Source organism: Lipophrys pholis (genome assembly GCF_963383615.2).
Source record: "Lipophrys pholis genome assembly, chromosome: 14".
In the NCBI taxonomy this organism is placed as follows: Eukaryota; Metazoa; Chordata; class Actinopteri; order Blenniiformes; family Blenniidae; genus Lipophrys; species Lipophrys pholis.
This window is the reverse complement of record NC_137633.1, coordinates 13,998,160-14,010,495: the sequence shown is the minus strand read 5'-3', so window position 1 is coordinate 14,010,495 and position 12,336 is coordinate 13,998,160. Positions and strand designations below refer to the sequence as shown.

Here is a 12,336-nt window from a genome sequence, read left to right as displayed (position 1 = left end):
ACAAACGGCTGCCAACGTGGCGAAGCAGTAGAAACAAATTCACGCTCCTTTATAGGCCATTTCCATAAGTGGGTCAACAGTTTACTTGCTTTTGTCAAAAGTGCAGATCAGCAGTGTTATTGTTTTTTTGTTTTTTTTTGCCCACTCAGCGAGGACTTGCATGTCCTCCTTCGTGAGCTGTCGGCTACTCTAATTCAAATTGCCCCGACGCTGCCCCGTGCAGTTTGATGATTATGCTGCATTCACGTCACATAGGATGAATGGGAATCATTATTTATAAGCGCTCCAACGTCAGACAATTACAGATGGTTGCTTTTCAGCTGTGAAGAGGAATAAAGGTCAACAAATCGTGTGTATTGCTCAGCCAGCAGAAACGTCAGGATCATTGCGACTTTATATACCTTCAATATAAACGCACAATAAAACATCCATAACGTTTTTCTGATGTGGTTGTAAGCGTATATGTATTTAACTACAATCTAAAAATGAGGTTGCTCCTCGCAGGTTACAACTGCCTTTAAAAATATGTTTCAGCTCGAATAAGCATTGCCCGGTCGCGTGGCTCTGGTATAATTATAAACAAACAAACAAATCAATTAATTAAATAAATAAATAAAACCTCAAGATATGTATGGATGTACAACATGTGAGTTTTCTATTCAAATGTTTTGCATGAGGAGCTTCATTTTTCCTTTTATTGTTATCTTGGAACACAGTTATCGTGTCCAGATGAATTAGGGTTCATACAGGCTTCATACAGCAGAATGAAAAATGAAAGTATTATGTATAATGTTCATATAGTTTACTTCAGTTATCGCTTGACATGCTTCGGCCTCTGCATGCAACATGTGAGACTTTTGTTAAAACCCCTCATCTTCAATCCTTAACTTCCCTTTGTGCAGTGATTCTTTATTATAAAACGACACCGCTCTTCTAGTGTTTTCTGTGTTGCCTTCCTTTCAATGGAAGTCTGCGAGCTCATTTTTCACAGCTGGAACTCATTGTATTTTATTCTAATACCCTGTGACATTTCATTTATGTTCAAGTTAAACGGCTGAAAAGTTCTTCTTTCTGTCCGTCTGCCTTCACAGACCACACCCTCGCCACAGAGGACGTCCTATTAGAGGGAAAGTCATGTTTAAGCAAATATAAATATCCGTCCACTGAAAATCTAAATCGCTTCGGTCTTTTTAAGAAGAAACTTCAACTCACACCTCTGATCTTGATGAACACAATTTTGTTTTCAACTTTTATTATAAACCTTTCTCACTATGAGACTTTGGACTCATCTCACCTACGTAGGTTGTTAGATTCTGATTGGATTGTTGCCGGGGATGCACGGTGGTGTAGTGGTTAGTGCTCCTCCGTCACAATGAAAATATCCCAGGTTGCGGTCCAGCTCTGGGAGGAGTTCGCCTTTTCTTTGTGTGTGACTGAGTTTGATGTATTTGATGTAGCGGCCTCTAGATTGTTGGATCATTACTGTTGGTTAAAATCACCTTCTAAATTGAGATTTAGAAAAAAGGCTTTCTAAATCGAAAGCCTTGCAGACTTTTCATATTGTTCTAAAAAGAAATGGTGGATTAAACTATTCTTCCTTTTTCATACGTACATGAACAGAATCACCAAAAAAGTGACAAAAATGTCACACGTCATCGTTTTTTTCCCCTAAGTAATACTGTAATGTTATCTGAGAGTAATAAAAACTTAATAGCTGTACAGTTAATATCATAGGAAACTTTTGAAATGGAAACTTGGACATTTTTGAGTGACAAGGCTTATCTCTGTGCCTAATTGATTTGATAAAGTAATCATTAGTATGAAATCTGTCGGAAAGAGGAAACACATTACAAGTTCATAGCCTCACAATTTCATTTAAACATGAATCATTTCAAACTACATCTATTTTTTTTTTTTTAAAGGCCACGAATTTTCCAGAATTCCAGCAACGGTGTACCAATGTTTGAAGAACTGAAGATGTCGATTATGACTAGTGCATGGACAGATAAATGAGTTCTTTGCGTCCAATGATCTTACCGGTTAATAGCTGTGGAGGCGAGAGTTGGAAACTAAATGCGTCAAACAGGCGAGTATCACAGAATTACCAATCACACAAATTGACCGGAGCATCCAGGAGAGCTGGAGACACCTTGATCAACGCTCTCTCTCCCATATGAAAGACGGTGTTTTGTGTTTGGTGCTGTCAGGCCAGTGTCTGTGCCGTCCTGAAGCCACGTAAGCAGACGCTGTTGGGGAGTTTATCACTTCCCTTGTTTCGATTTAAAACGTAATGATTGAGCTTCAGGGGGGAAAGCGGCAACATAGAAAATACCATCAATACCATTTCATTTGCCAAAATGAGTAAAATCCCATAAAATGGCTCAGGGATTTCTTTGAATCTACTCAGGCAGATATTGACTTTTTTAAAATATACACAAAATTGAGCAGTATCATGTAAAAAAAAAAAAAAAAAAAAAAGAGAGAGAAAGACGTAAGCAGTTTTTTTCTTTCTTTCCCTTACCCATGACGAGTGCTCCTTCATTTGGTGCTGATTGCTGTGGGGGCCGTTGGCATGGCCGCGCCAGAAGCAGCTTTGACAGAGCTGGTAGCCGTGGCACTGTTGGCACCGGTACCGGAAACCCATCATGCTCTCGCTCCGGCAATAAGAACATTCCACCGGATGGAAGACTGAGCGGAGAAACACAAAAAACACAAGGGATTCTTTTTTTTTTCTTCATCAGAGCGGTGGTATCTCTATCCTCAGGTTTGAAAAAAAAAAAAAAAAAGTAACCTGTCCATTCTTTTTAGTTTTACGTTTAGTAAATTAATTTTAAGCTAATAAACTCAAACTTTTGTCCATATTTTATATTTATAGTTATTTCTATGGACTTCAGAGTTGTCTGACTGATTCTGTGAATATTTTTTGCCTATTTTTAACAAGGAAATAAAACAATTTTTGAACATGAGTCTAATATGAAATTAAAATGTGAATCTGATAAAAAAAAATATATATATATTTACAAAGGTTCAAGAAACATTTACACAGATGATAAAGATCCAAATACATGCTTGCCACTGTAGGTGGCGACTAAAAATTGCCTTTAGAGTCAAATATAATCAACTTCAGTCCTTTTTGACTCCAACACTGATAAAGTAGACAAACGATGGACGAATTTATAAAGTTTTGTTTCTTGACACTACAACCGAAAATTCTAGATATAAGAGATCACATCAGGGAAATCTTCTTCAAAAGCGATTTCATGCCATAGAAAATGATGACAGCAACAAACAAATAACAACACAGTGATCGATCAATGTAAACATCTTTTTAATGTAGATCAGGTGATTTTACTCCTCACATGTCAGTGAAATGGAAACGTCATGCTCCACTATTGACCCTTGAGAGTTTTCCGTTCCTGATGCATGAATCAATTCAAGATCTTGCGTCACCATCACGCAAACAATGTGTGTCATTCTGCAGGAGCAATGCTGCAGACAGCGGAGCATCAGCTAGAGGTGACTGCAGCTAAATTTAGGAAAACAGCTTTTGGACGATCAGCATTTTCAGTCAGCTGCAGATAAATGGGACTCGTTTCCAATCTATTTTAGAGAAAGCACATGATTTTTTTTTTTTTACATGCCCACTCCTTTATCGTAGAAACTGTGTCCCAACCACCGAAGATCTACTAGGGTTTGATTTGCAGACATAGCTTTCTTTTGATTTTCCTCATGAACTGATCTCATTCACTCTCCTAAAATATGTACTTGGGTAAAAACAGAAGTAAGAAATATGGTGAAATTTCACCCTCCACTTACCATTTTCAACATTTGCAAGTCGGTGCATGAGCGGCAGCCATACAAGACACTGTGGGGGGGGATCTGCCATCAACACATCCAAAAATGTGTTCAGCATGATCTTCTTCTAGATACAAACACAAACAAGCATGTAGTCACTGAAAAGTGCAACATTAAAAAAGTTTCACAATCAAGTAAACGACTGTTTCAGCGTTTTCCTCCTCCTCCTCCTCCTCCTCCTCCTCCTCCTCGTACCTGCTGAGGGAAGCATGTCCGCACCGAGTGCTCCGTGTAGCCAAAGGAAGGGCCCTCGAACACGGCCGTGGGGAGTTTCAGCACTTCTCGAAGAAACTGGTCAAACTTGGCAAACACCATGACTCCACTCGAGTCAGAGATCTGTGAGAATATATCTGGAAAAACAGCAAACGTCCAGCTTTGATTTGTCCAGCACAAACAGGGCGCACACTTCAACACTGATGCCAGACAGACACTCAGTGCAATGCACTGATCTGAAGGTGAAAGTGAGTGCGAATGAATGTTGCATATGTGTTGCAGCAGTGCCCCCGTGTGTCAACTTTGAGCAACTACATATAGACGTCAGCTGTCCCACGACTGCAGGAAACCCGTTCCATGGAGATTCCATCATTGCTCGTGCCACAAACGTGTCATCTTCTCCAGCAAGGTGCTGAATTGTAAATGAGAACTTCTAATACAAAGTAGAATGGACTACTGGTGACTGGGTTAATGAAAGTTTTCTTTAGATTTTTAATTTAATATGGTTTTAAAGTATTCAAATGTGGTTCTTTCCTCTTTGGACACACAGTAAAACCAATGTTCTTTAAGTTTAGCAAAGTGACTCTCTGGCCACAAAAAGATGAGGATGGGGGAAAGATATGTCCCTGTTGTCCACATCAGTATGTCCCATGTACAACTAACCAGGGCGTTAACATTTAGAAAAAAGTTCCGGACCTGGGGTCCGATGAAAAAAAAAACAGCCGTGAAGCACTGATTTAGAAAATGCTATACACATTTCTAAATATAGTATGTTTCTAAATATCTCGATTCAAAACTATACTTACAGCGCAGTTTGTCCACAATTTTCCCCCCACACATCGTTGCCAGCATGGCTTTCATTGAGAAAACGGTCAGCTTCCCATGACTTTCACTGCAAGTCAGAAAGAGAAAGAGCAGATCGTTCATCAGTGACGTGACACAATGACAGAGAAACAACAGAATAGGAGTTTTTCTAAATAAAAACTTTAAATCAGGAATCCAATTGACATTAATCCAAGAGTTTTTCTGCTGTTGGTTTTGTTGAAGTCCGTGAAGAGTCATCATTTAACAAGGGAATTCTACTAAGGTCAGTAATCAAAGAGGGAAACCTAAAGAAAGACTTTAATAAACAGAAAATTATAAGTTAGAACGTAATGGAAAATATGTCAGCACACTAAATATTGCATCCACAAGTGAATAAAAAGCCAAAAATCATGATCAAAATGTTAAATAAGATATGAACACGGCTGTTCGGGCCTTCATTGGGATTTTTTTTTTTTTATTAAGCCGCTATTCTCCTTATACATGTTTTAACCTGCCAAGAGGGAGAGCAGCTGTTTCATTTTTACGTTCGTTTAGCTCCCACTTCCGAGCAGAGGTAACAGAGTGCATGAAAGCTCTCCTGCCTAATTCGGTTTGGACCTGAGGGACGGGGATAGCGAAACCACTTCCTGTGATCGCACTCAGTCATTTCCACAAAGTTTCCCAGAGATACGACAGCATGAATAATAACAGCGCAGGACGCCGAATGGCCTCGCAGATAAAAGTAAACCAATTGAATGAGTCCGTGAATGGACAGGGCGGGCAGCCGATCAATCCGAGCACACAAGGTACAATAATGAGAGAGGGAGAGCTTTACGGTCAATAATAAACCTCTCTGCTGCAGGATGCACCACGTCTGGGTCCTCGAGCATTAAGCAGGCATTAAGGAAAGGCATATACAGCGGAGCACCGCCGAGGGTACTTCAGATGACTTCCTTTTTTACACAGCAACACGCTGGTGTCCGCACTTATTCTCACACAAATCTGCTTATTGTCAGGATTACTGAGATACAGCAGCTTTTTGCATGATTTTTTTTTGGGGGGGTTGAATTATAATCTTCTCTCAGCTACATGGCAATTTCTATGGAGCTAATTTCACTATTTCTGAAGATCCAGTATAGTTTCTTGTAGGATTTCCTTTGAGGTTACCTGTAAAAATATGGAAATAAATCTTCTGAAAGTGGAGAATCGCTTATCAATTTGTATGAGTGACAGCCAAAACCCAAAGAAATGCCAAATAGAAGCATCAAATCCTCACATCAGAGACTTTTTTTTTTTTTTTTTTTTTCTTTCAGCATTTGGGTCTAATAAATCTTTTATAGTGTAGTTTAGTGAATTTCTTTGAGCTGGTTCCAATAAATAAAACCCAAGCCATCAAATATGGAAAGTCCAAGTCTGAAATATCCAACTGTTTAAACGATTTTGGAGCATCTTAGTGGCGTCAAGTGGTGGATTTTGTCTCGTGACCTCAATATCTCTAAAATCCCGATTCTGGCTCTGACAGAAGATACTAATGCAGTGATGTTATCCAGCTGAGCCCCTGATATATTCTCTCTACAAGGCTGATCTGTCCTCATAAAGACATACTGTACGTTAAAACTCCCAAAAGAAGTGGAGCGGTTATTTGATGGTAAAAAAATTTGTTTGATGTTACTGATGCGAAACAATTTGCTGATTCTATATCAGCATCTTAAATGTTGGTCCGGGGGTAAGTCTTTAACCCTTAACTGCTCAGTTTGAGTCGGAAGGGGCATAAATCCTGTGACGAATCAGATATGATCCGCTGATATGTATTTGTACGCAGGTAGATTGAGGAAAAGCACCATTTCTCTTAGATATTTGATCGTCACATGTCACACAAAATGAAAAATCAATGTAGGATATCCTGTACTCTCATCAGATACACATATTTTAATCCACATCCTGCATTTATTTAATCCGACTTCGGGGTCACGTGACGATGGAGACACTCACACAGATCTATGGGGAATTTAGAGTCAACAATTAGCCTAATTTTTGTTTGGACTGAGTGACGACATGGAAAACACATAGGGAGACCATGCAAACTCCACCCGGGCTGAAACAAACCAGGGTCGTACATGTTTTGGGAGTTTTTTATGTCCGTCCTCTGTGCTGGACATCCGGCCCGTACCTGTCATAAGTGGCCACCATGAAGTTGAGCAGGAGCCCGATGGACTGTTCCACGTTGATCTGGTGGGTGGTGGGCAGCCGCTTGTTGAGCTGGTAGTAGATGGAAGACAGGATAGTCTCCAGGCGGGACACGTTGATCTCAGCATTGTGGTCCAACGTGTTGAGCCCATTGTCACGAAAGGCTTCGATCATGTTCCATACGTCCACCAGATGAACTGAAAGGGAGCGGGGCATGGCGGATGCAGGCAAACAAGAGGGTAATCAATTAGCTCGGCATTCTTATTTAGAACAAATGCTTCCCGATGGTTACAGTGTCCCGACAGGTGAAAAGCTCTTACGGTTGCATCTCTTTTGCACGAAGCGAAGCTTGCAGGCCGTCCTATACGTTGACAGTCTGATAACATCGAAGTTTTGGGCTCCTGAAAAAACGGAAACAGCAAAAACAATTTCAATCTTTACTTCCCAAAGCTCATACACAAAAATGCCTGCAAGGCTGTCCAGCGGAACGGAAACATACAAACTGCCTTTGTGTGGGAGGAATTATACGTGTGAAGGACCACACATCTCCCGTGCAACTTGGAGCCAATCAAAGACTTACACGAGCCGACGATGGACAGCCAAAATAGATTTAGTTTTTTTTTCCTCAGTCGAATCTACTCACTCATTTCCATGAAGAGCTGCCGCTTCTCCACCATGGCCTTGCCTCGCTTACTGCCTTCCTCGATCATTCTGGGGCACATCAAACACAAGAGCACGCAGCGCTTACCGCAACAAGGTAATACAGGCAACAGCTCCACTTACTGTCCAGAGATATTCGGATTCAGAATAAAAAAAAGGACCGGGTAAGATTTAAATTCAGTGTTGCCTGCAACTGAATAGTCAGCAGAAGCCCAGGCTAACCTATACGTCGCGTTAATGTGGTATTTTAAACTGGAAGTGCTTTGGTGAAAAGAAAAAACTCCTTCCTGCAGAGTATGCATAATGGGTCATCCTGCGCTGCTGTAACCGGGTACATTTTTTTAAAAATTTGATTAAATGAAGAAGATGGATTAATCTGCATTAATGTGTTTATTTTGACAGCCCTGTTAGAGCCCGATATGTCGCAACGACTCAAAATGTAATAACAGCTCAAATTGTTTTTAAAAAATGTGTAATAAAAGCCCGAGATGTAATAACGGGTTGATAATGTAAAAAGATGCTGAGCCCAAAGCGTAAAAACTTTTTAATATTACCTATTAAAAAATATGTTTTCCCTCGTAGTGTAATCATTTTAACACTTTATTATTACATTTTGAGTTTAATTACATTTAATAAATTACATTTCAGGATTTCAGGACTCTATTCACTCTATTCGTATATCATCTTTGTAACTGCAGAGCTTTTTTCACCTTTTGACCTGCTTTCTTCACAAAACTTGACAATTTAAAATTTTGGGTCTAACAGAGTTATTAATAGATATTTCAAGACTTTAAAAGCCAGAATGAACGCCCTAATTTGCTGCTTATATTTAAGAGAAAAAAACAATCTGTGGAAAATCACTAAAACCAACCACAATTCCCCATTTCTACTTTAGAAATCCCGTAAATTTGATCCATTTCAAAGTGCACATCTGTAACAAAACTGTCTAAAAATGATTGACTCCCCATTTCCAGTAGACTAGTTTTGTGTGCTCAAGCACTTTTTTTTCTCCACAAACAAATGCACTGGAAACTTTAACGGCAGCACACATTTGTGCATCGCCATGTGACGTTGAAATTGACACTGACTGCATGTGCAGGTTGCTTCTACACTGTGACTTTCCTCCATTGAGAGAAAGTCAGTTTATTCACATCCGGCACCGACACAAGAAGAAGGGTTCCTGCTAAATATGAACAAAGAACCTCCCTCTGGGATGAATAAAGTTTTCTCTCAAAATCTGCAAAACGAAACATATTTAAGAGTTAATCCAACTGCAAAGATAACAGAAAAAAGTGTTGCTCATTGCGGTGAAAACAAAAAGCTCATGTCAGCTTTGTCGCTTTTGAGAGGCCCCAGCTGTTGAACATTTTATACTTCTTGATGTCTCTTTGAGCAGCAGCGTCGGCTTTGTCGAGTGTAGGAGCGATTTCTCCCGAGTCGGCGGCAGTTTTAATCACACGGGAGACGTTTTAATGTGCAGAAATTACATTCGGTTGTTTTTAAACCATCGATTGAAACCTACATTCTGAGCGTTTAATAATTTCACCAATCGTTTTGTGCTTAGCAATACTATAACTCTTATCATGCACAGTGTATGTGACATATAAATGCAACGTGTTTTCTAAAAGTCACTTACCTGCCACTGAGTGAGCGTCAAACAAAGTGAAGCCCCGAACACCGACCCTAAGAAGGAAAAGACACATCAGAGGGTTATTGAGGGCGCTTTGCGCCATCGTCGCTGTGAAAGATAAGCTCTTCCTCGCTGACAAAATGCAGTTGACTTTTATATAAGTAATTAACACCTCCCGTCACTGTCTTCTTCAAGGGCTTCATTAACTCTCAATTTGTGCTTTTGTTTCCTCCCTCCCTCGCCTCCTGTACAGATATTGGCGAGCCGGCTGGGGAGCACTCGAGCGCCCGTGGTCTGTGCAAATGATAATTCTCCATGACACGCAGCCCAGCAGTGACTGCATCCTGTGGGCTAATGACACCAACTGAGCTGCAAAGGAAACCACTTCATGATGACGGACACAGGGCACATTACGGCCGGCCAATGAGTGACGGGCGCCCGGCGTCCCCGGGAGAGCCTCGGACGAAAGGGGACCCGGGCGGCCCAAACATGCCCGGATCACATGTGTGTTCGCAGGGTGCGTTCACTGACCGAGAAGAGGGCGGGCGGGTCAGCTGATCAGCAGAGCATGACCAAAGAAGCCAAGGTTCTGCTACCAGCCTCAGGAAGTCTCTGCGTGACAAAGGTTTTTTTTCTTTTTCTTGCTTTTGATTTAAATCAACAATCATCCTCAAGACAATCCTCCCGCATTGATCCACAGAGTCTCTTTCCAGACACAATTGTGTAACTTTGACTTTATTGCTGCTGACAGGCACCAGAACATGTCCTTTCATCAAGTGACCTGCACCTCAGGTTTACTTTTAATAACAAGTAAACTCATCCCTCCATCGATGCTGTTTCAACCCAGCTAAGAGTGAAGGCAGCGTACACCATGGACAGACTGACAGACCTTCACCGAACACACACACACACACGCACACACACACACACTTGCTGCCGAGTTACCTCACACAAGGACTGTTGGTGGAAAATGTGGGACCATGAGGAGAACATGCAAACTCTATAAAAAAAAAAAAAAAGGCCTCTAAGCTATTAATCAAAACAGGATGTGAGGCGAGGATGCCCCAAATGTGCATTTCTATATTTATTATCTGCTCATAATAACTATAACAATCAAGGTGAAATTAAAAACATAATTTTTAATTAGCGAAAGAATCAAAATGCCCAAAATATAAGAGTTGTTGTTTGAGAGGGTTTATAAAAAATGTCTTGGACTACTTTTTATCCAGAAAATCACCAATTAATTTTTTGGGGGAGCAGCTGCCTGACTCATCTTCCACTGTGCTAATGAACACTCATCTAACAACCAGCAGAAATGGCTGCTCTTCAAGATAGCAATAAGACATTGTGTCTCAAAGCAAACAGCAGTTAGAAAGCTCCGCAACAACATAATTTGCTGTACAACATATATATATATATATGTATATCGTAAGCCGGAATATGAACATAAATCAAACTGTAATTATTCGGGATAGTAAGTCAGAAAGGAAATGGTTAAAAAAAATATTTGGTGTGCAGTGGGAGAACCTGCAGGCACATGTCAGCAAAATAACACAATGGTTCATTGTAAATATTCAGCATGAAGTAACTGCAGAAATCCATGAGTAGGCACCCTGGGTCCAGCTCTGGCACTCAGTGTTCAGGGATGGGGGGGGGGGGGGGGGGGGGGGGGGGTAAACAGTGCCTGACAGCAAATGACAGTTTAATGGATGAGTTGACCATTTTATGTAAGATAAGGAGGCAAGTTTTTAATAATTCATGACAAAATGAACCCACCGGCCAGAGCGCATTCAGACCACAATCCGTCTGCTCACTGTGACACGAGTCAGGATGGATGGCTGGCTGTTTTTTTTTTTTTTTGGGTTGGTTGGTTTTTTTTTTTTTTTACGCACTCATTTGCACATACCCAATGCGTAGGCTCGTGACATTTGACGTGTCAAAACATTCCCAGTGAAGTGTGAACCATTAGAGGCCTGGGAAAGGTGCGTTTTACTGTAACCGCACCTTCGGTATCGAGGTAATGACAACATCCTTTTGAGGCGAGTCAACATAAGGACTGTTACTGCAGTATCTCCCGGCCGCTGATATCATCCACTTCTCGGTTTCCACCAGCCTCAATTCTCACACTGAGCAGCACCGCAATACTTACAACAACAACAAAATAAAAAATAAAACACTTCTGAAGCGACGGCACAGATACAAACGCAGCCATATTGCTGCTTTAAGCTGAATATTTACCTTATTTCCGAAATGGGAATTTTCTTGTCGTGATGGAGGTTTTTTTTTTTTTTTTTTCTGGTTAACAAACAATAGCAATCCCGCATCTTTTCACATTCTCCAAAGCAGAGCGCGAACTGGCCTTTACCGGAGGAAAATCACGCAGGTTGCGTTTACAGCATCATCATCATCATCATCGGCAGCAGCAGCAGCATCAGATTGAGAAGATGAGCGGTACAGTGGTGAATAAGAAGAGAGAGAGTGGATGGAGAAAGAGAGAAGGGGGGGGGGGGGGGGGGGTATTTCCTCCGTGATTCACAGTCGCACTCTCACCTTTGATAAATCCACGCGCGTCTCCGCCGACGTTACAGCTGTCCGGCCGATGAGGAACAGCTCGCACCATCCATCATCGTGTCTCGAGCCCCTCGCCCGTTTCATCCGACTTCAACCTCGGCTACTGCGGTTGTAGCCGCACGCAGAGACGTAACGAGCGCCCCGCTCCGCTCGGCATCACCAGCGACCCAGCGGCAGCAGAGGACGGCGCGCGCAGGCAGGCAGGCAGGCAGGCAGGCACGGAGATGCCATGCGCCATTTACTACACTTTACGCATGTGCGCACGCACGCTGGTTAAAGGCACAACACTACTATTAACCGCTGTGTCTTTGAATTATGGTCTGCAGCATAACGTACAGAAAAGAAGAAGAAGGAAAAAAAAAAAAAAAAAAAAAAAGCTTAGAGTTCATTTCGAATCAAATGAGTTATTCTTGTTT

General features: G+C 41.4%; 1 protein-coding gene across 8 annotated transcripts in view; it reads right to left on the bottom strand.

Moving 5' to 3' along the window:
• Nucleotides 1-12,095, bottom strand: part of dtnbb (dystrobrevin, beta b) — a 34,575-nt gene extending 22,480 nt beyond the window's left edge. For 2 of the 8 annotated variants that reach the window (XM_080479465.1, XM_080479466.1), the window contains exons 1-9: nt 11,900-12,095; nt 9,356-9,402; nt 7,703-7,770; nt 7,380-7,460; nt 7,043-7,256; nt 4,875-4,960; nt 4,051-4,205; nt 3,817-3,922; nt 2,522-2,688 (exon numbers count right to left, since the gene is read on the bottom strand). In XM_080479465.1, the coding sequence (XP_080335591.1) occupies nt 2,522-2,688; nt 3,817-3,922; nt 4,051-4,205; nt 4,875-4,960; nt 7,043-7,256; nt 7,380-7,460; nt 7,703-7,769 (876 nt within the window). In that variant the 5' untranslated portion in view covers nt 7,770; nt 9,356-9,402; nt 11,900-12,095. Of the gene's footprint in view, nt 1-2,521; nt 2,689-3,816; nt 3,923-4,050; nt 4,206-4,874; nt 4,961-7,042; nt 7,257-7,379; nt 7,461-7,702; nt 7,771-9,355; nt 9,403-11,587; nt 11,808-11,899 lie in introns of those variants that run through there. The other 6 variants (XM_080479469.1, XM_080479467.1, XM_080479471.1 and 3 more) reach the window with 6 other exon arrangements.
• Between the last annotated feature and the right edge of the window lie 241 nt (nt 12,096-12,336).